Source organism: Trichechus manatus, unplaced genomic scaffold (genome assembly GCF_000243295.1).
Source record: "Trichechus manatus latirostris isolate Lorelei unplaced genomic scaffold, TriManLat1.0 scaffold00349, whole genome shotgun sequence".
NCBI lineage: Eukaryota > Metazoa > Chordata > Mammalia > Sirenia > Trichechidae > Trichechus > Trichechus manatus.
The window spans coordinates 582,336-603,514 of NW_004444285.1; the positions used below are offsets into that span (position 1 = coordinate 582,336).

At 55.2% G+C, this 21,179-nt stretch overlaps 2 protein-coding genes across 2 annotated transcripts in view; one reads left to right on the forward strand and one right to left on the reverse strand.

The window, feature by feature from the left end:
* Positions 1 to 19,496, forward strand: part of RASSF4 (Ras association domain family member 4) — a 27,323-nt gene extending 7,827 nt beyond the window's left edge. The window contains exons 3-10 of the mRNA XM_012559874.1: positions 9,181 to 9,323; positions 10,973 to 11,067; positions 11,822 to 11,979; positions 16,154 to 16,255; positions 16,509 to 16,560; positions 17,212 to 17,333; positions 18,163 to 18,260; positions 19,436 to 19,496. Of these exons, the coding sequence (XP_012415328.1) occupies positions 9,181 to 9,323; positions 10,973 to 11,067; positions 11,822 to 11,979; positions 16,154 to 16,255; positions 16,509 to 16,560; positions 17,212 to 17,333; positions 18,163 to 18,260; positions 19,436 to 19,496 (831 nt within the window). The remainder of the gene's footprint in view (positions 1 to 9,180; positions 9,324 to 10,972; positions 11,068 to 11,821; positions 11,980 to 16,153; positions 16,256 to 16,508; positions 16,561 to 17,211; positions 17,334 to 18,162; positions 18,261 to 19,435) is intronic.
* On the reverse strand, positions 3,294 to 3,896 carry DEPP1 (DEPP autophagy regulator 1). The gene has a single exon (XM_012559873.1). The coding sequence runs from the start codon at positions 3,894 to 3,896 to the stop codon at positions 3,294 to 3,296; it is 603 nt and encodes a 200-aa protein (XP_012415327.1).
* Positions 19,497 to 21,179: the final 1,683 nt, after the last annotated feature.

The window sequence follows — 21,179 nt, forward strand, 5'->3', positions numbered from 1 at the left end:
ATCCTTTGCCCATTTTTTAATTGGGTTGTCTCTTTGTTGTTGAGGTTTTGCAGTATCTTGTAGATTTTAGAAATTAGACATATTTGGCTGATCGTATTTGTCATAGCCAACAATTTTTTCCCAGTCTCTAGGTCTGGGAGGCACACTTCTGATAACGTATGCACGATGGGTTCTCAGGGCTGTCATGTCCCTCAGGGTCTCAGTAGGGCCCCGTGACCCGCACACCACCCAGTGTGGGAACCTCAGCAGTTTCTTGATTGCAGGCCTGGAACCTCCTGGGCAGAGGGCTTTGCAGTATCAGGCACTTGCTGCAGATGGAGCAGCTGGGCAGGCAGGAGAAATTTACAATCCCCACCCCATGAGCCCCAGCACCTGCAATGCACCAGACACTTGGCCTCTAATCTTATTTATTTTAATACTCCTAATAGCCTTGCAGTATAGACATGACTGTTGCCATTTTACAAAGAAATTGAGGCTCTCAGAGTAACTAGTCCCAGGTCACATTGCAGGAAGTGAAAGATGCCTGCATCTTATAACACAGCCACAGCATTTCTAGCCCTAACCTTTAGAGGTCTCAGCTGAGTAGCAGTGAAGAGGTCCAGAGACGGGAGTGGTACTGCAGTCTCCAAGCTAAGGTGCCCTCAGGCTGCTGTGGGCTCCACCTGGGGGGTCCCCTAACAGAACCCTGGAGGGACAAGCTCTCTCTGCTCTCGGCTGCATCCTTGAGCCCTACGGTTGGTGGCACCTTCTCATCCATTGTCTATCTGGTGTCCACAGAGCCTGGAGAGACTAAGTGTGTCAGGGGGTGGGGGCCAGGGCCACACCCTGGGGGTAGTGTTTCTCTCCCAGCTTCCAAGGATTGAAGGGAGGGATTCCCCCCTAGGGCAGGCTGAGACTCTAGCTACTTGTATTGTAAACCTTACCCTGGGGATACCTGCAGGATAGCCGGCCTCCCACCCTGTGCATGTCAACACTCGGTGTGCTCAGAGCCTCCCCTGGTGGCCATGGTGTGCACTGCACCCAGCCCTCTGCTTAGCCCCAAACCCCTTCCCAGAGTCTCTGCCTCAGCCCAGCTTTGTCTCTCCCAGGAGTGCGGAAAGTCAGGGTCCTCTTCCCCCGGAGAACTTCTCTGTCCCCTCTTATAAGGCCTGACTCAGCCCTCCAGACAGCCATACCCTGGGACCCACGGGGGCCCCAGCCTGCTCCCCTGGGAGCAGCATCTGTCACCTTGCCATTCTGCAGCAGTGAGCGGAGGATGAATGTGACATCCACAGGGGCCTTCACCAGGAGGACCTAGAGTGAAGGGAAACAAGAGCTTGGGGCCCTGCCTTCTGAAGGTCCCGTTAACTTCCTTCACCTCTGGGGATATGAGCAGAGGAGCCCAGAGCACAGGAGTGTTCTCCCCCGACCCATCTGACCTTCCCAGATGTGGCAGCAGGGCTTCTCAGCATGGGGGGCATTGGCTGATACTATCTGGGTTGCTAGTTGGCCCCCTGTGACACTAGGTTTCCTTCCTGCTGTTTGTTCTCAAAAGAGCTGAAGCGAGGCTGACCAGGCCCAGCATCTGGCCAGACCAGGTTCGCCAGTCACTCGCTCGCTTCACCAGGCCAGCCCTCCCCATCACCTCCTGAGGACACTCTGGCTTCAGCTGCCCAGTGCATCTGCAGAAGTGGGACCTCCAGGCTGAGCTGACCAAAAGACGCAGTAGATTGTGACACACATGAATATTTGTATATAGAGGTTGGAACTGCACCTCCAAGGTCACTTGTCCAGTCTCCCCCCTGACCCCTACAGGATATAAAGGTGGGGGGGGTATCCCCACTTTACAGGTGAGGGAACTGAGTAAATTACTTGTCTGAAACTTTCTTTTTAATGTGTGATTTACATTCTGCCTTTCCACAAAGCACACATAAAAGAGGACAGAGAAGCATTTAAAATGCCGAAAGCAATTTAAGGGCCAATAGTTGGAGCCCTGGTGGTGCAGTGGTTAAGAGCCTGGCTGCTAACCAAAAGGTCGGCACTTCAAATCTACCAGCCGCTCCTTGGAAACCCTGTGGGGGAGTTCTACTCTGTCCTGTAGGGTTCACTGTGAGTTGGAATCGACTTGACGGCACCCGGTTTGGTTTTTTTTAAAGCAATTTAAAGTAGCAAAAAAAAAGGATTGGCAGTACACAGAGCGAGGAGGAGAGAGGAGGCTCTGCAGTGGAGCTGGGCTCCAGCCCCCACCTCTGTCCTCCTCCCCTCTCTGTGCACTGCCTGCTCTGGGCCTTCCTCCCTCACCAGGGTCAGCCAGCTCCGGCCCAGCTCAAGGGAGCAGGGTGTTTGAGGGGTCCCGAGGCCTGACTCCTTTCAGTTCTCTGAGGCTGCCCCAGGCTCTCTGGGGGAGGAAATCCTCCCTCTCCCACGCCCCCCACCCCCACCCTCACACTTGCCAGACTGCCCCAGGAAGCGGGGCCCACACAGCCATGGGGCCCAGGGCCAGCCCAGGCTAGCTTAGCTCAAGCCCAGTTGCTAAGGCTGCACCTGGCCTGGGCCTTAGGGCATGTGGAGTGAGGCCCAGGCCCCTGGCTTGTCTGATGTGCAAGGAATGTTGGACAGTGCCCTGCCCCCTCCCCGAAGTGGCCTGGCCTTGCCGAGGGGCCCCTGGGTGGAGGTCTTGGAGAAGGGATGAGGACAGCCCCTGGTCCAGAATTTTGGGGCCCTGTGGCCTAAGCAGGTGCAGAATTCTGTCCTTGTATGCCAGCCCCATACTTGCTCAGCACTGGGGGGTCTCTTGGTGGACAGCAGGAGGAAGGCTCACCCTGGAACTCAGCAGCAGCCATGCTGAGTCCCTGTGCTTCTCTCGGGCCTCTTGGAACACTGGTGGGGGATGCGGTGCAGAGCCTGTCCTGGCAGTGTCCGGGACCCCACTCGGAGCCCTCTGGTGTGCAGACACCTTGTCTTCCGCCCCACCTCTGCCTGTGAAGTGATCACAACAGCTTCCCCATGCATGGGCTCATCATGTGCACCCCACACTGTGTGCACGTGTGTGCACAGAACACCAGAGAGGTGGGCACTGTGAGTTATCCCAGTTTTACCCATGAGAAAACTGAGGAACTGAGCTGCTAGCTCAAGGTGATCAGCCAGCACAGAGGTCTGACTCTGAATTGTCCAAGCAGGCAGCCCTGTAACCAGAGACCTGCCAGAGACAGTGTGCCGAGGGGAGGGAGCAGAGGAAGGGGAGGGACACCCAGGAAGGAGGCTGATGCAGGGACCAGGCATGCTCCTTACAGAAGAAGCCTTTATTGGGAGGGTCAGAGTTCATGAATCACCGGGAGGTCCGAGTGGAGGGCTCTGAGGATGCTGTCATTGGGGCAGGGCTGCCTGGAGTCCCGGTTGGAGCTCAGATGCCCGCCCTGTGACAGCCTCAAGAGAGAGTGCCCAGGGCCCCTGGCATCACAGAACCTCGCTCTGGGGCCACTCCTGGCCTCGCCAGTGTCCATCTGTCTGTGCAGACCCCAGGAGTCAGCAGAGGTGCCCGTCCTCCTCATCAAGTCCTTCCTGCTGGACGGGGTTTCCTGGGACTCCCCAAAGAGCCAGTCCAGGGGGTCAGCAGTGCCGGCCCCGGGAAGGAGGGGCCCCTGGCTGCTGAAGCAGGTCGTGACGTCCTGTGGGGACATGGCAGTGTGTCTCCTCTCACAGGCCCTGGCTGACCGGTGCAGTCTGCTGGGTCTCTGCCCGGCAGAGGCCTCGTTCAGCGCAGAGGCAGGCTGTGCCAGCTGACAGATGGACCTCACGTAGTCGTCCAGGCTGGGGGAGGGTGGGGACTCCTGCACAGGCCCCCTGGACAGCCCCTCCTCTGAGGTTTCCAGAATTGTGGGCAGGAGGGCCACAGAGATGAGAAGGCGGGACCGCATCGCTCCTGGCCAGGGACAGATGAGCAGCCTGTGGGCCAAAGTGGAGGGGTGGTGAGGGGCTGTGTGGCCGTCCTGACGCCCCTCTCTCATCCCCCCAACTCAGATGCTCATCTGAGACTACCCGCAGGAACTGCCAAGCGCACGTCTGCCCGGCACGGGCAAGGCAGACAGGCTGTGGTATGAGGGCCATCTAAAGTCTGAGGATTGGGAACAGGTGTGTGGCCACACCTGTGCTGGGTGTGTACTCCTGAGCTCTGTCTTCCTGTTGACATGAAAAACCCACAGGCTGAAAACTTTATTATTACTGTTGTTTAAGATGTGTACAAATAAGAACACCTAGCCTAGTAGACTCGGGTCCCAGGAAACCTGGGTTTAGATCTAGGACTTGCCACCTGTTGACCTTGCGACCCTTGGTGAAACCCTCGCCTCTAAGCCTGTGACTCATCCATAACACAGGGCGTAAACAGCTGCCTCGCAGGCTTGTTGTGAGCAACGTGAAACGCTGCCCCCTGAGAAGCCCCTCCGCAGACTTCAAGTGAACTGCCAGGTACTCTGCAGCCGCCCCCGTTGCTCTCAGTATCTGGGCGTCACTGGTCTCTAACTCGCAGTCAGGCTGCTCGGGCCCCAGGCTGAGAACTCCCCCCAAGACAAAGCAGAGCCCTTTTCTCTTACTTCCAACCAGAAGGCAGTTGTGCTCTTACCTGTAGCTGAGGGGGCTTGGGGCAGCAGGAAGTCAGGGTAGCTCCCAGGACACTCTGGGCCTAGGGCTGGGGTCCGGTGTCGGTCCGGGGATGAGGAAGGCGAGGACTCCGTGTCTAGATGAACCAGGTGTCTGACGAGCCTCATCAGCCTGGTGGCTGCTTTTATACCTTCCCAGTCATCAGGAACTGCCTGGAGGGCCAAAAATAGCCACTCAGGAAGGCTCTGAGGAAAACAGCCTGGGGTGGGGCCTGGCCCAGGGCCTAGAGCCTGTGACTGCAGCTGTGGGAGGCCCGCGGTTGTTCAGCCTGGGGCCTGGGGCGGGGGCGGGCAGCCTCCCTGGCCACTGCTGGGCTGCTAGAGGGGTGGGGGCTCCAGCGGCCATCCCCCAAGGGCTCTGCCACCACCACCTCCACCTAGACTTGTTTCCCACTGTAGTGACACAGCCTCGTGTCCCTGCTCACTGGTCCGCACCTGTGCAGTCTGGGCACACCCTCAGTGACTGGTGGGATCCTGCGGTGCGGCCCCCAGCCTGGAGGCAGCCAAGGCCCTGAGGACTGGGAACAGGGCAGCCTGCCAGGACCTGCCATTGCCCCTTACCAGCTGTGTGCTTTAAAGCAGGAATTTGCCTGTCCCCAGGGTCAACAGCTATCTAACAAGTATTCTTGTACAACTGGTGTGTTCAGGGCACACAGCAGGAATGGAGTCACTGTGAAGGTAACAATGATAGCTGCAGAGAAGAGTAAAGTAGGGAGTGGACAGAGAGCAGCAGATGGTCAGCTGTGTCCTCTGGGGCAGGGACATTGGAGCAGAGATCTGAGTGGTGACAGAGAACCAAGTGAAAATCTAGGGGTGGGGTACACGGTCCAGGCAGAGGAAGCAGCACATGACAAGGGTGTGCTGGACGTGCTCCAGGACCAGCAGAGGACCTATGTGCCCAAACCATGCGGGAGGAGGCCAGGGAGCACTGGGCCTCAGCATGGACTCTGGGCTTCCCGCTGGTCAAGACAGAAGGCCACGAAGTGTTTGTACAAGGGGACTAAACCTGGCTTCTGTTTCTATGACTCATTCTGGCTGCTGTACGTGGGTTAAGGGGGTGGCTAACGGGAGCCAGGGTCACCTAGGAAGCATCAGGAGGCCGTTGCCGATGTCCAGGAGTGGCCATACAGTGGCCCTGAGGACAAGGTGGGCAGCACATGGGAAAGCTCATTGAAAAAAGCCGGAACCGCCTGCTTCTCAGACAGGGTAGATCCTGGGCCCCAGCTCAGACCTACCTGGAACCCTCCTACCTGCATCCTGCAGGCTGGAGAGAGAACAGCCAGTGAGGTGAGAGCCCAGGCCTACCTGTGGGATTGTTGGACAGACCCAGGACCCCCAGGCAAGGGGGGGTGCCGGATCAGAAGCTCATGCATTTTGGGTGGGGTGTTCCACTCTGAACGAAAGCATGGGCCAGGGAAGGTGGCTGAGATGGGGATCAGGAGTTCAGCTAGACCCTAACGGCTCTTATAACTAGATGCTTCTGTGGAGCCTTTGTCTGTCTCTGGCTGTCTTGATTGTATTAGCAATTAGTACATCAGTTAATAGCCTGAACTGAGTAGAGAAGGGTTTGGTTTGACAGGAAATTGAGAGGGTCCAGAATTAATCTCCAACTTTGGTAGAGGTTTGAGACCCCTGTGGGTTGGCTATCCCACCACCGGTGGCCAGGAGACCCAGGTTCTCGTCCTGACACCTACTGCCCCTAAGGGTGGATTCTGCCTCTGCCTGAGCTCCTTCCACACCTGTGGGTGAGGGGCTACCAACAGCCTCAGAGGCCCTCTGCTCAGACCTCAGCTCTCCTCTTGTTTGACCAGAGAAAGCTGTAGGCTGTGGGGGCCCCCTCCATTTGGGTGGGCTAAGCAGAGGGGAGGGTGGGACAGTGCTGGGTGTCACTGTGGGGACTTACACGCTGTCTGTGCAGGGATACCAGGCCTGAGTGACTTTGGGCCAGCCCATCCCCAGCCAAGCCAGCTACCAACCTCCAAGACCAGCAGCTCTGCCAGGCACCTCCCTCCCAGTCCCCCAGAACAGCTCCTCCCAGCCTCACCCTGCATGGCCAAGGTCCACAGTCTTCCTGTGAGTCTGTGAAGTCTGAACCCCTCCAGCCTCAGCTGTCCATCCCCACTGCCCCTCCCCAGCAGCTCCCTCCCCCAGTCCCACGGTTAAATGGTTTCCTGCAGGATTTCTCCGTGTCTTTGTCTTCTCTTCCAGATTGTTCTTCACCCCACTGCCATATTAGACCCCCCTCCCCTCCTGGGAGTGTCCAGGGTCTCTTCTGTCTATAGAACAAAATGCCATTTCTCTGCTGGCAGTTAGGTCCTGCCAAGGAGGTAACTCCCTCTGGCTTTTGAGTTCTCCTGTGACTCTCTCCAGACTGACTGACCTGCTCTTGAGCACACATCCCTTTCCTGCCTCTGCATTTGCTCAAGCAGGTCCCACACACCCTCCCCCCATCACCATCTGTGCATCTTTATATCATCTTCCAGGGCCTAGTCCTGAAAGCACCTTCTCTCTCACTTCCAGCTGAGAGTGCCCTATCTGAACTGCTTAGCAGAGGTCATGCCTTCCAGGGAATGGGGCATCCCCTGCTGGCATGGAAGCTACCTCATACCCCACCTTGTGCCCCCTTGTGCAACTGGAGTGTGAGCCCCACATGGCTGGGCTGTGTCTGCTTCACATCCCTCCCCCAGGGTCCAGGGAGGGCTGGTGGTGGTGATTTCCATGAACCAGCTGTCCCTACAGGCCAAAGTCTTCTGAGGGTGGGTGCTCTCCCCAGGGACGTGCTGACATGTGACAGAGGCACCTAGGGCCAAGACAGGAAATGAACAACTGAACCCCACTTTAGGTTTTCTTGATTTTCCTACAGGCCCTTTACCTCTAAGAGAGCAATACTCGCCTTTCCTTTGGAGGGATGAGCTTAAAATACCTAATGGTTAGTTACGTATTTGCTGCCTGTGTCAGTATCAATGGTTATCAAAAATACCTCTTTTTTTATGCAAATAGAGCAAGGCAATATCAGAAAATGTTGTGTGTTTTTGACAACCGTAGACAGATCAGTGATTAAGAGTTTGGCTGCTAACCAAAAGGTCGGCAGTTTGTATCAACCAACCGGTCCTTGGAAACCCTATAGGGCAGTTCCACTCTCTCCTATAGGGTCGCTATGAGTCAGAATCGCCTCAATGGCAACAGGTTTACACAGATTAGAATGTTCTTCTCTGTGGATTAACAGGGTACTTTAGACTATTAGAAAACCTGGTGATGTAGTGGTTAAGTGCTCCAGCTCCTAACCAAGAGGTCATCAGTTCGAATCCACCAGGCACTCCTTGGAAACTGTATGGGGTAGTTCTGCTCTGTCCTGTAGGGTCGCTAGGAGTCAGAATCAACTCGATGGCAATGCGTTTGTTTTTTTTTAGACTATTACTAATTAAACATCACATTGACACTGCCCAGGACACCCCTGTGAGTGCTACCAGGTATAGAAAGTTGTTCCCCACAATTTCCCACAGGGCTTTCCGTGCCAATGAGGAGAAAAAGCTGGAGTCTGTGAATCCCAGATGTTGCTCTAGATAGCAATGAAAAATGACATCTGCAGTTAACTGCCAAGAGACTAGTTTGAAAGGAGATTAGGAATTCGGAGTCGTAGCCAGAGCAGGAGCAGCAGGGCTGTGGGGAGAGGGCTAGGGTGGCAGGTGCCTGTCATGAGGCCCTGAGGGTGCAGGGAAGCAGCCTGGCCAGGCCCTGGGGGAGGAGCTGCGGCAAAGACCCTGGAGGGGGACACTGTAGACAAGCCTGTATGAGGTCCAAGAAATAAGCTGGGGTGAGGCCCAGGGTGCATCAGGGGGACAGGGCCAATTAGGACCTCAGGGTTTGGTGGCAGGGGGCATGATGGCGCCACCTGCAGACCTGGGAACCAAGGCTGGCTGGAGATGTGAATGAGGATGGCTCTGGATGTTCTGAGGGTGCGCATCAGTGGTGGGGCACGTGGCTAAGACGTCAACAAGAGTGACCCTCAGAAAGGAAGGCAGCTTAGAGAACTGGGAGACAGCCAAGCCCCCACAGGAGGTCATAATCACCAACAGTGTTAGGGGGCAGTGTGGGGCTGAAATGATAGCTCTGCCCTCGTGGTCACCATGTCCAGCACCCTTGGTGGTCACAGGACCCCCAAGCCAGGCCATGTGGTAGCCAGAGAGCTTCCCCTGCACACGCCTGGAGCATGTTTCCTCTCCGTGGTGTGGGCGTGCCTCCTGACAGCCCTGGGTTCCTGTGGGAACCAGGCTTCCCTGTGCTGTCCCCAGGCTGCACCTCTAGCCAGGCCAAGCTGCGGAAGTGTTCACCTCGGGTTTCCTCCTCAGGACCTGCAGCCCATGCTAGGGAGCACGTAGAGGCCCACGCGGTGACCCTGAGCCTGGGGGGTTGTGGCTGGGGACCTGAACGTCCAGGGCATCCTGAGGATGAGGGGCTTAGCCCTGAGGGGGCACAGGGAGGGTGGACAGTGACCCCTGAGGACTGCTGCTCAGGGGAAGAGGCTGACCTTGTGTGTACTCCACAGGAAGAAGGGGCTCTGATCATCGAGGGGCTCCTCAACATCTCCTGGGGGCTGAGGCGGCCCATCCGGCTCCAAATACAGGATGACAGAGAGCGTCTGCACCTCCCCGTCACTGCGTGGACGTCTGGGCAGCCCACCTGTGACCAGTGAGTGCCGGGCTTGGACAGGCTGGGCCAGGCAGCCCCAGGGACATGTGTCCCACCTGAGTCTGCTGTTTAGGGTGTGTCTTTGCCTCAACATCAGTCTCCCAGGTCACATCCACACCAGCATGCGCCTGAGTGATCTTTCTAGACTACAGCCACATCTCCTCACTCCCTTTCCAGAGCATCCCAGGCTCCCATCACTTCCAGTCATGTCTCTCGAAAATGTACCTTGCCTGCAAGGAGAGAAGACCGTATTACTGGCGGTCCAAACACCCTCTGCAAGCCTAAAATTTCTTGGCATCTCCTGCTTTATCTTAAAAATTCACACACATTTAGCCTCCTACAACTCTGTAATGTTTTATTTTAATATCAGAAGACTGTGTCAATCAAGATGAAATCATTTTCCACCTGCCTTGTTGTTAATGAATTTTTACCTGCTCTCCCACTCCCAAAGAAAGACAGTTAAGCTGGTGAGTTCCTGCTTGCTTCTGCATGCAGTAAATCCTTTTAAGAGGCAAAAATTCAAAATATTTTCCCCCTTCAAATACTCAAGTAAACTTTGTGTTCTGAGAGGATCCAGCACTGAGGCACCCCAGCGTCACATGCCCCTGCCACCTCCCCACATCACTCACAGTGACCCTATAGGACAGAGTACAGCTGCCCCATAGGGTTTCCAAGGAGTGGCTGGTGGATTCAAATTGCCGACCTTTTGGTTAGCAGCCCAACTCCTAACTACTGTGCCACCAGGGCTCCAGGTCACTCATGGAGAATTTTAAAAAATATGGACTTAGAGCATAAGGTCCAGACCACTCAGGAAGGCTGCAGGTGCAGCTCGTGATACCTCCCCACCTGACATCACAGAGCAGCCCCTCCAGCGTCCAGAGCAGCGCGTCCCCAGGCTCTGCCCTGCGTGTTCTGCGGCAACGCCAGAGGCCTCAGCACAGCTCGGCTCCTTCTAGTTCCTCCTTGTTCCTCCTCCCCAACTCGGTTGCATACTTCCCCAAGCCTCCCTGAGCTGTGTCCCACCATGCTCCTCCCTTCTTCTGCCAGACACTGGCTGCCCTAGCTTGGGGTCCATCCTGCCAGGAGGCCCGGAGTTTGCCTTTCTCAAGTGGTCTTTGCCCAGAGAGTCCCTGCCTGACACTCCTCCAGGAATGCATGGGGCACTGCATGTGTCCATGTGTCCGTGTGACAGAGCCCAGCACAGAGTCCCTGCCCAACACTCACAGGAATGCATGGGACACTGCATGTGTCCATATGATGTGGCCAGCACAGAGTCCCTGCCCGACGCTCCCAGGAATGCACGGAGCACTGCATGTGTCCATGTGTCTGTGTGACAGCCCAGCACAGAGTCCCTGCCCAACACTCCCAGGAATGCACGGAGCACTGCATGTGTCCATGTGTCCGTGTGACAGAGCCCAGCACAGGCCCCTCAGCTCTCCCCAGTCAGACTCACCCTCCTTCCTCCAGACGCATGTGGAAGTCTTTGCTTCCCTTTAATATTTGGTCTGGCTCCTCAGCATGAAATTCCAGCTTCAGCTTCACCTGCCCTCCCTGCTTCTAGCCTGTCTGCCCTCCGGTGGAAGCGGCCTCTTTTGCCTGAGGCACTTTCTGCTGGCAGGAAATCTGAGCATGGGCTTATCTCTTTTCAGAAAGGAGCCCCCTCCTCAGGACAGCAGCAGGAACCCTGCTGAGGAGCTGGCGGCTGACCCTTTGCAGAGGGCGGAGAGCTCCAGCCACAGCTCAGGTGAGGACCTGCGAGCTGCTGGGCCCTGTCTCAGCCGGGGAGGGAGGGACTTGACGAAGAACTGCTTTGTGCAGTAACGAAGAGCGACGTCATCTGTCTTCAGTAGCTGCCATCATTAAATACCTGCTCAAATGAGACGCTTTGTACACATCCTCACTCATTCCTCAGGACAGTACTGCAGGGTGACAGCTGTGATCTCCTTTTACAGACAGGGAGGCAGAGCCTGGCAGAGGTTACCTAGTGTGTAAGTGGTTATCTTTCTATAGCCACACTGCTCTGGGAATGAGGAGACGTCGGAGTGGGCGCTGTGGTGCTGCCGGGGCCTCCGCAGGCCTTTGGGACCCTATGCTCACTCTTGGACCTGCAGACGCTCCTCTCTCTCTTTGTGCCCCTCCCTGAGCTCCTAGTGCAGGGCCTCCCCCAGTGTGGGTGCTCAGGGCACGGGGCTGGGGCTGCCCCACCCACTGACCCAGCTGCGCACCTCCTGCCCCAGGTGCCCTGAGACAGAGACCAAGAGTAGCTGTCACAGGGTCACACTCTTGACTGTCACCTTGCCTGTCTGCAAACCGGGAGCAATGCAGGCTGCACCCCAGCCTCCCTCACTGCACCTGCATGATGTGCTACCATCTGGTGAACACAGTGTGCGGATGAGAGGGTGGACCCAGACCCCACAGGCAGCAGGACTGTGACTGGTGGCAGCTGCCTTGCCATCATCTCACCAGTGCCTTGTCCTGTCCTCTGCTTCTCACTGCAGAGCCCCTGAAAGGGGACACGGAGGTCCCACAGCTACCGCGGACCAGGAGCGACGCCAGCTGTGTAATTCAGAGGAGGCCCAAGGGCCGCACGCCCAGCGAGGCGCAGAGGGTCCGGCAACACCGCTTCTCCATCAACGGGCATTTTTACAACCACAAGGTGAGGCCCCAGCCTGCCCTGTCTTCCTGGCCCTTTGCCGCCTTGTATTTGGGGTGAGTCACCGACTCGCTTATAGGGAGCCAACCCCCAGCACAGGCACAACTGTTCAGCCCTACTGTGGGCCCTGTGATCATTAGATTTAACCTCATGATGAAGGGACACTGGTGGTTCTTCAGTCATAGAATATCTTGCCTTCCACACAGGAGACCCGGGTTCAATTCCCGGCCAATGAACCTCACACACAGCCACCACCTGTCTGTCAGTGGAGGCTTGCGTGTTGCTATGTTGCTGAACAGGTTTCAGTGGTGTTTCCAGACTAAGACAGACTAGGAAGAAAGGCCTGGTGATCTCCTTCCAAAACTCAGTCTATGAAAACCCTATGGATTGCAACAGTTTGATCCCGTTGTGCATGGGGCCACCATAAGTGGAGACCAACCCAGTGGCAGCAAACATTAGTTCCAAACTCCTAACCTCATAACGACCTTATGTCCTGATGAGGGAACAGGCGCAGGAGCCTGAATATCCTTCCAAAGTCACACCAAAATAAGACTCCAGCTCTTGACCTCAAAGCTTCTGTTTTCCCCTCTGCGCTCACTGTCAATCATTCTCAAAAGTCATGTGGATTCTTGGCAAATAAACGGTGGGTGCCTGAGGCAGGCAGTGACACCCAATTTATCTTTACTTGGCCAGTTTCCCCATGAGGTTTCTCCCCACATTCGGCTGGCTGGGAATGTCATGCTCTTGCTGAGGTGTGTCCAGGGGCACGTGTGCCTGTGCTCCGAGAACCGAGACCAGCCCCAGTTCCCAGCACTGGCTGCCTTTGTCAGGGGAGGCATTGTACCAACCTCAGAAAAAGACATTCTTCCCTAGATTACATCATCTTGTAAACAAGCGCAACTGGCATTGTTACTATAAATGGAACTGAACGAGGAGCCAGGCTGAATAGGGTGTCCTGTAACATGCTATATCCTGTCACTTCAGGAAAACAAAAGCAGAGGTTCCTGGTGTAAGCAGCTGCCCTGCTTGATGGCCGATGACTCACAGAGGGGAGGGGCATGGGAAGGGACAGGTCTCCCCACTCTACCTGAGCAGGTTGCCTCTGGGAGGCCTACCAGGGGTCACTCAAGCCACCCTGCTGCAGTCACAGGACCTCCTTCCAGTTCCCACCAGGGTAGCAGTAAATGTTAGTGAAGGAAGATCAGTTACATTGGCTAGAGTCCAGAAAAATCCAGGACTATTTGAAAGTAGAGTTTGCTGAGAGAGTTAAGGAGAAGCAGGGGTGTATGGTAAACAGAGATTAAGAGTGATTTAGATTAGCCTAAAGATAGAATAAACCCAGTTGCTATGGAGTCAACCCCAACTCATGGCAACTCTGTGTCAGCCCAGAAGTGTGCTCCATAGGGTTTTCATGGCTGTGACCTTTGGAAGCAGATTGCCAGGCCTTTCTTCCAAGGCTCCTCTGGGTAGAGTTGAACTTCCAGCCTTGAAATTAGCACCACCCAGGGACTTGGTTATTCTTTAAATCTTGTTCCAAAAGGGGGTTTAGTCTGTAAAGTGTTAAGTAAGCGCTCGTCATTAGTATTTGAATAAACATTGTTATGCTATTTTAAAGAGTTAGCCAAAATTTTACAAAGAACATTTGCACAGGCTAAGACTCTTTCTAATTCTGTATTCGTTGCTTCATGACTCCAGGTACAATGAGGAAGGTTCTCATTCACCTCTGAGAGGTCTGCACAGAAAACCTTATTTCAGTAATCGCAAATGTCTCGGGGACACAGAGGTGTCTGGAGCACATGATAACCTTGGAAATGACCAATGACTGGCCAGGCCGCCCATCACACTGCCTTGCTGACATTTGAACCATCCTGAGAAAGAAGTGCTGCTCAGCCAGCCTGACCCCTAGCCTTCTACCTGGAATCCAGGTGGAGTGGCTTCTCCCTGTAATGACAGATTTACCTGCAGACCGTGGTCCTTCCAGGACATGAAGTAGTATCTTAAGCATTTTGGAAAGTTAATTCACATCTTCAAAGTGAGCAAGGGGCTCCCAGAGAGAAACCATATACAAAATCCCTCTTTCTTACCTTGCTTTACATTCACAGAGTTAGTGCCCTTAGAAATTAAGTGAAAAGTCACTTGAGTCCTAGGGGAAAATTTTTTTAAAAGAAGTAATACCCAGAATTGGTTCCATGGGGTAGTTGTCAGTCATTGTTGTCTGATTTGGTTTGTTTTTTCTTAAAACTGTGCACTATTACTTCAGTCATTTTCTGAAACTGTTCTGATTCACAGCAGTGTGGGTTCTATTTCCAGGCCCGTAAACTTTGTGCCTGTTCCCACTGCTTTGGCCTGGCCTGTTGGACCCAGTGTGCTCTCTGGGAGAGAAATCATAGTTGTTAGAGGTGGAGTTCAGCCGGAGACCTTTGTTCAGACTTGGATTTGGTTGCTATCATCTTGAGAAAGGCTTCGTGCAGCAGAAACACTAACAGGGTCTCGTTGGATAAGACCTCTCTTTTCCTTGGGACAGCCTGGCTCCTCTGTTTATTCTACATTTCTTGGGGACCCAAAACCTAATTCTGAGTTGTTTTCTGTGCAATTCAGTCATTCTAGGTCTCAACTATGGAAGAGACAGATCTTTATTGGAGTATGACTCCGCTACTGACCCACTTAGGAGTCCCTGGGTGGTACAAACAGTTAACATGCTCAGCTGCTAACCAAAAGGCTACAAGTTTGAGTCCACCCAGAGGCACCTTGGAAGAAAGGCCTGGCAATCAACTTCCCAAAACTCAGCCATTGAAAGCCTTCTGGAGCACAGTTGTACTCTGACACACATGGGGTCGCCATGAGCTGGAGTTGACTTGATGCCCACTGGTAACTGGTAACTGACCCACTAGAGATGCTGAGCACGTCCCTGAAGTGTCCTGAGCTCCATTTCCCCCTTGAGGAAGCAGAGCTAGGAGCATAGAGTGCGGACACATGAATTTGAATTTGAATTTTGAAAACAGTGAGGAGTTCACCCACAGAGAAGAGACAACTGTTTTAGGCAGAGGAGTTGCACTCCCTGGGGGGCGTCAGCCTGGGCATTAAGGCACCAAATCTCGGGTGTCACTGAGCTGTTTGAGTCACAGCTCTGCCATCTCTAGATGTGCAGCCCCGACTGGCTGCTTAGTCTCCCTCTGCCTCGGTTTCCCACCTGAGGAAGGGGAACGATTATAGGTACTTCGAAGGGCTATTGTGAGGGTTAAATCAGATTGTATGAAAAATGCTTGGCAGGTTTAACACACTGCTTATGTTTGTTGAGGACTTATGCCTCAGGCAATTGCTGGTTGAATTCATATATGGTGTCTCAGAGACAAAAGCAAGATACCTTCAAAAGTGTAATGAGTCCAAAATCCATCAGGAAGCCGAGGGGCTGGACGCAGGGTGCCTGGTACCGTGTGTGCATGGCGATGCAGGGAGCCGTGGAGGATGTCAGATAGACCAGTACGCCATCAGATACTTTTAACAAGAACTGCATTTTAAAGCAACACTTCTCAAACTGTGCTGTGCAGATAGCACCACCTGGCCTTCTCAACACACGGAGTCTGATTCAGGAGGTCTGGGGTGGGACCTGCGCCTCTGTATGCTTGTGCACCAGGTCCAAACCACACTCTGAGTGCCAGTGGAAGGGTGTTCTGGCTGCAGTGTAGAGAACAGCCTGGAAGGTGACGGGTTAGGAGGCTGGTGAGGTACGAATGGAGGGCCTCAACTCGGGCCAGTCTGCTAGGAGAATGCAGAAGAGGGGACAGATTTGAGAACTCCAGCCCTAGAATCCACAGACACTTGGTGATGTAGTCGGTAGGGTGTGGGAGAGACTTGTTACCACCCCGGGTTGAGAATTCCTTCCTTGGCATTTGTTCCTAGAATCCAGAAAGCTGGCCCTTATACGAACGTAGGCGTCCTCTTTACAGGATGTCATAAGACGTGAAGTGGTACCCGTTCCCCGAGCACCCCTAGATCTGGGAACAGTTTGCGTGTGGGTCTCTCTGAATGGACAGGCACAACTGTTCCCAGAGCCTGAGGAGGGGGTCCCCAGCTGTCCGGGTCTGCTCAGCACGGTCCGGCCAGACGGGTCCAGACCCCTGCAGGATGTCAGCCCAGGGGGTCTGCCCTGACCTGCCCCCACCCCCACCCGGCACAGACCTCCGTGTTTACTCCTGCCTTCGGCTCCATGACCAATGTGAGGGTCAGCAGCACCATGACAACCCTGCAGGTGCTCACCCTGCTGCTGAACAAGTTCAGAGTAAGTCTGGGGTGCAGCTGCCTGTGCTGGTACTGGTGGTTGGTCATTCTGTCTGGTGGGGGTCGGGGAGGAGGCAGGGAAGGGGCGATGGTGAAGCTGGGAAAGCTGCCCGTGGCTCCTGGGGAGAAGGTGTAGGAAGGTTTCCTCAGCCGAGGGACCATCTCTGGGATTTCAGAGAGAGGGCGGTTCCATGGGGGTTGTGTGTGGCATTGGGGTGTGTCTCTGTGGTCTGACTCTGTCGCTGCTCATGCAGGTAGAAAATGACCCTGAAGAGTTTGCACTCTACATTGTGCACGAGTCAGGGGGTAAGTGTCCACCTGCGTTTATGCATCAAAAAGTAGAACGTCTCTGTCCTCTCGGCCAGCTCGCCCTCCACACTGTTCTCTAGGAGGCCCTGTGCTGGGCGGGTTGGGGGTGTGGGGCAGCTGGTCCTCCTTGTCCTAAAACACTCTGTTCCTCCACCATGAGTGTTTCTCCCAATCCCAAACCCAGGAGCACGTGTCCTGTCTTTCAGATCCAGCAAAGTGTTATGAAAAGTTGCCTCCAACTTCTTCAAGTCAAACAAGTGGTTCTCGGCTCAGTGGGGCTCAGTTAGGAGTGGTGGGGTACAGGTCACGATCTGAGAGGTGGAGTAAAAGTCCCCATTTGAGAACCGTTGGGGTAGGACCGCTCACCCCTCTATTGCTGGACTCACAAGGCACAGTCTAGGAACCCCGTCAGCGTGAGCAGGCCTCACCTCCCCTGTCTGTGTCCCCTCTCTCTGCTCCTTCGGCCCCTGTTTCTCAGAGCTGGGCCTTTGCTGCTGAGATGGTGTCCCAGGGCAGCAATACCAGCGAGGCCTGGAGAAGATTCCCCAAGCTCCCTTGGACATCAGTTTTCCATCATGTTCTTGTCCTGCATCCAAGAGAGGCAATTCTTATGTCCCATGAATTTTGCAAACCATCTCTTTTTTTCAGAGAGGACGAAGTTAAAAGACCATGAGTACCCCCTGATTTCCAGAATCCTGCACGGGCCATGTGAGAAGATTGCCAGGCTCTTCCTGATGGAAACAGACTTGGGCGAAGAAGTCCCCTACGATGTGAGTGAGGGCCGGGACTTGGGGTCCCATTCCTGAGGGACAGGCTGTGTGGCAGCATGGGAGACCCCTGAGGGCTCTGAGGGTGACCACCACCAAGGGCCCCACTGCTGTCCTGACTGCCCCAGGCCCAGCACAGTGATGGCCGAGATCCTCCCGCTTCCTGCCATCCCAGCAACCATGAGCTTTATCAGCCAGCTTAGGGAAGAAAAAGACCTTGGGTCCTAGAACGCAGGCAAAGGGACCGTGGCCCAGTCCTTTCTGCTGAGGCAAGTAAACCCTTCACTGGAGTGTGTCTGGTTGTTGTTACACTCACAGCCCACACCAGGTCTCCTTTACTAGGCCTAGACTCGGCGGGTAGGAGTCTTACCAACAGCCTGAGTCTTGGCCAGACAATGAGCAAATTTCTAGACTCCTCTACCAGAAAAGGCCTAGACACCAGGGAGGGAGTCTCTTCTGCAGGCTGAGGGCCCTGGTGGCCCTGCATCTCTCAGACGACTCTCAGGGCTCGGGCAGTTTCATGCCATTGTTAGAAACAATGGCGAGCCCACCCACCCCACGCCAACACCCTGTATGACTCTATTTCACTATTGAATGCTTTTCCTAGTATTCACTGAACATCTCCTCCCAGGGCTGAGTTGCCTTTCAGATGAGAACGGGCTCCTGTCTCCCATCCTAACACATGATAGAGCAGCCGTGGGGGTGGGAAGGGGGCAGCTGCTTCCCTGGACACAGGCATGTGCTGAATTGGCCCTCCCGGAAGCTGTAAGGAGAAGAACAGGCTTTCTTGGCTTTGAATTGAAAGCACATTAAAATTTCTTGGATTTTCTAGGTCGCTCAGTACATTAAGTTTGAAATGCCGGTGCTGGACAGTTTTGTTGAGAAATTAAAAGAAGAGGAGGAAAGAGAAATAATCAAGCTGACCATGAAGTAAGCAGCACATAAAAAGCCAGTCGTAGCACCTGGATACCAGGGGCCAGCCTGCGAGGCAGCGAGGACCCAGGCCAGGGCCGGGAGGCTTCCCTGGAAACCCCAGCCTCCTGCTCACTACTGAGCCAAGGCTGGGGGGCCAGCCACCAGAATGGCAGGGAACAGCCCAGACTGCCCCTCCAGAGCCAGCGTCCTCACTACCATGGGCGCATGCTGCTGAAAACATGGCCGGGGAGTCAGAGAGCCAGCAGCATGGGCAGGCGCTGGGGCCACAGGCTGGAGAGCCGGCCGCAGAGAGGGCCTGCCCAGTGCAGAGTCAGCCTGGTGTAGGGCTGGCCGTACCTGCAGGAGGTCTGAGCTGGCCGAAAGCAGTGGCAGATGACATCTTCAGGTGCAAGGACCGGTGGAGTGGAAGGGTGAGCAGGTGTCATCTGGCGAGCCCTGGGGAAGCTGCATCTGGCCGCCTGTGTGAGGTTCGGCAGGGTGTACTTCCTGATGGTCTGTCTCTCCCTCTCAAGTGCAGGCATGGAGGGCATTCAGCCAGTGCTGGGCTCAGAGTCCAGCTGAGGAGAGATGGGACGGAGGTGCTCACCTTGAGAGCCTAAGATCGGGGCCTGGTTCCAATTCAGGCTTCTGGCTGAATGGCCCTCAGAAAGCCACATCCCCCGCCCCCAGGCCTCCATCTGTGCAGTGCGGCCTGACCCTGCAAACCGGCAGAGAGCACAAACAGAGGGAACAGGTCCACAGCCATGCCACTGTAGGTTTGAAACCAGAAGGGACATGGGGAGTTACCAGGCCATCTTTTGAGTGTACAGTGGGGAAACAGAGGCCCGAGATGAGAAAGTGTTCCTCACAAGCTATCTCAGAGGTGGCTTAGCGCAGCCTGCTGACTCTTGCCCTTCTGCCCTGTCTGCTCCAGGACGCCCTTGTCCACTCTAGAGTTTGCAGTGGAAACAGCAAAATTCTACTTTGAAGCTCACAATGGTCCGTGGCCATGTCTGATCGCTCTTTACAGCGGTCTCGCAGGGTGGGGGCCGGCTCGCCCTCTCCTTGCCTGAGGAGGGGTGGTAGCCACAGTCAGCTGGTCAGGAGTGGTGTGTCTCCTGGAGCCAGGCACCTGCCACCCCCCTCAGCCTCCCAGCTCAGTGGGGTTCTTTCGGTTGTGTCTCCGCCAGGTTCCAAGCCTTGCGTCTGACAATGCTGCAGCGTCTGGAGCAGCTGGTGGAGGCCAAGTAGCTGGCCAGCAACGGCCTCTCCTGCAGCCCCCAAGCGCCAGTGCACGCTGAGTCCCGGGGCCGGGCCTGCCACACGGTACTGACTAGTCACACTGATGGACGGCCCTATCTGAGGAATCCAGTGTCTACGTCTCCCACCTGTGCAAAGCCAAAGCCCTGAGTCCCCTACCCCGGCCCCCAGCTCCCCGGTGAGCATGCCCAGGGCCAGCCCACGCCTGAGGAGCCAGGAGCTGGCTGGGTGGTGTCTGCATGTGAACAGGCCTGGCAGAATGGAGCCCTGAGGCTGTGGCACTGGCCACGTTATGTGGCTGGATGGCCATGACCAGTCCTGTTCACCCCACACCTCACCTGCTTAGGAGAGCGGTGCTTGTCTGAGCCCCTGGAGTGTGCTTCTTCAGCTCTCTAGTGCCTGACCCAGAGCCTGTGAGGGGCCACAGCCCCTGACCCCGTCACCCACACAGACACAAACTATGGGATCCCTGTCTGCCCATCATGTCATACTGCCAACCAGGCAGCCCCCTGCTTGGAAAAACAGGGCGGCCGTCAGACATGGACATGGCCCTGCTGTCAGCCACCACTCACCCACGGCCTCCCTGGCCTCTAAGCCTCAGCCTCAGGCCCCAGGAGCCCCACCCAGCCCAGAACCCCTGGCAGAGTCCAGACCGGGAATGAGACCACAGACGTTCATCTACAGCACTGGCCTCAGCTTTACCAGTGAGACCCAGAGGAATTCTTATAAAGAGCAAGAAACCTGCCCATTGGATCCTGTTGAGTAGGTGGTCAATGTGGCATTGAGTGGGTGCTGCCCCCGTGTGGACAAGCGCTCTCCAGGTTTTGCCTGGCAGAAGGCCCTGCATGGCAGTCCTCGTCCCATCCCTGCTGCCCTGCAGACACCTGTGTGCCCCGGACCTTCCCCAGGCTTGCTTTCCCCTGCTCTGGTGGGCAGCAGACAACTCTTACTACTTTCCTTCAAAGGGGCATGATGAGGAGAATTGTCTGTTTGGGAAGAAAAGGCTTTGAGTTGCCTGGGGCCAGACACTGAACAGTCTGTTTGTCACCTGTTGGAGAATTTCTGGAATGAGATGCCTTTGCAAAACTATGCAACAGTTTACATCAGTCACTTGAAGTGCTTATCCAAAACAAGGACAAACTGAAGACTCAAATGCTGATCCCTGTGGCATCTGTGGATGGTGGATGCAGAGGGAAGAGCTATAAAGGGCTCCAAAGATAGGAGAGCTTCTCTGTCCACTCACATGGAGGCACCTCACCAGTGCCCGTAATGGCAGAGACTTGGGACAGCCATGTAATGTGGACCAGACCTGTCAAGGTGACTTTCACGCCATGGCCGCCCGACCCCCACCCCTGGCTCTGTCCTGCTCTATCAAGGCAGCAGCAGCATCAGAGATGCACAGCACAACGCTCCTGTTGTCCATGCTCTTCTTATGAAGCAGAATTTTCTAGGTACTCAATAAATGAGCTGTGAAATCAGCCAATGAAAACCCCATGGATCACAACTCCAATCCACTTGTGCATGGGGTCACTGTATGTCGGGGGCCGACTTGACAACAGCTAACAACATGTTGAACTGAAGAAATTAGGGAGAGGTTTTCTTATTCTTTTTGCTTGTGTCTCCACTGGGCCCCCTTGCTCTAACCTCTCAAACCCCTACAGTATGCCTAGCTGC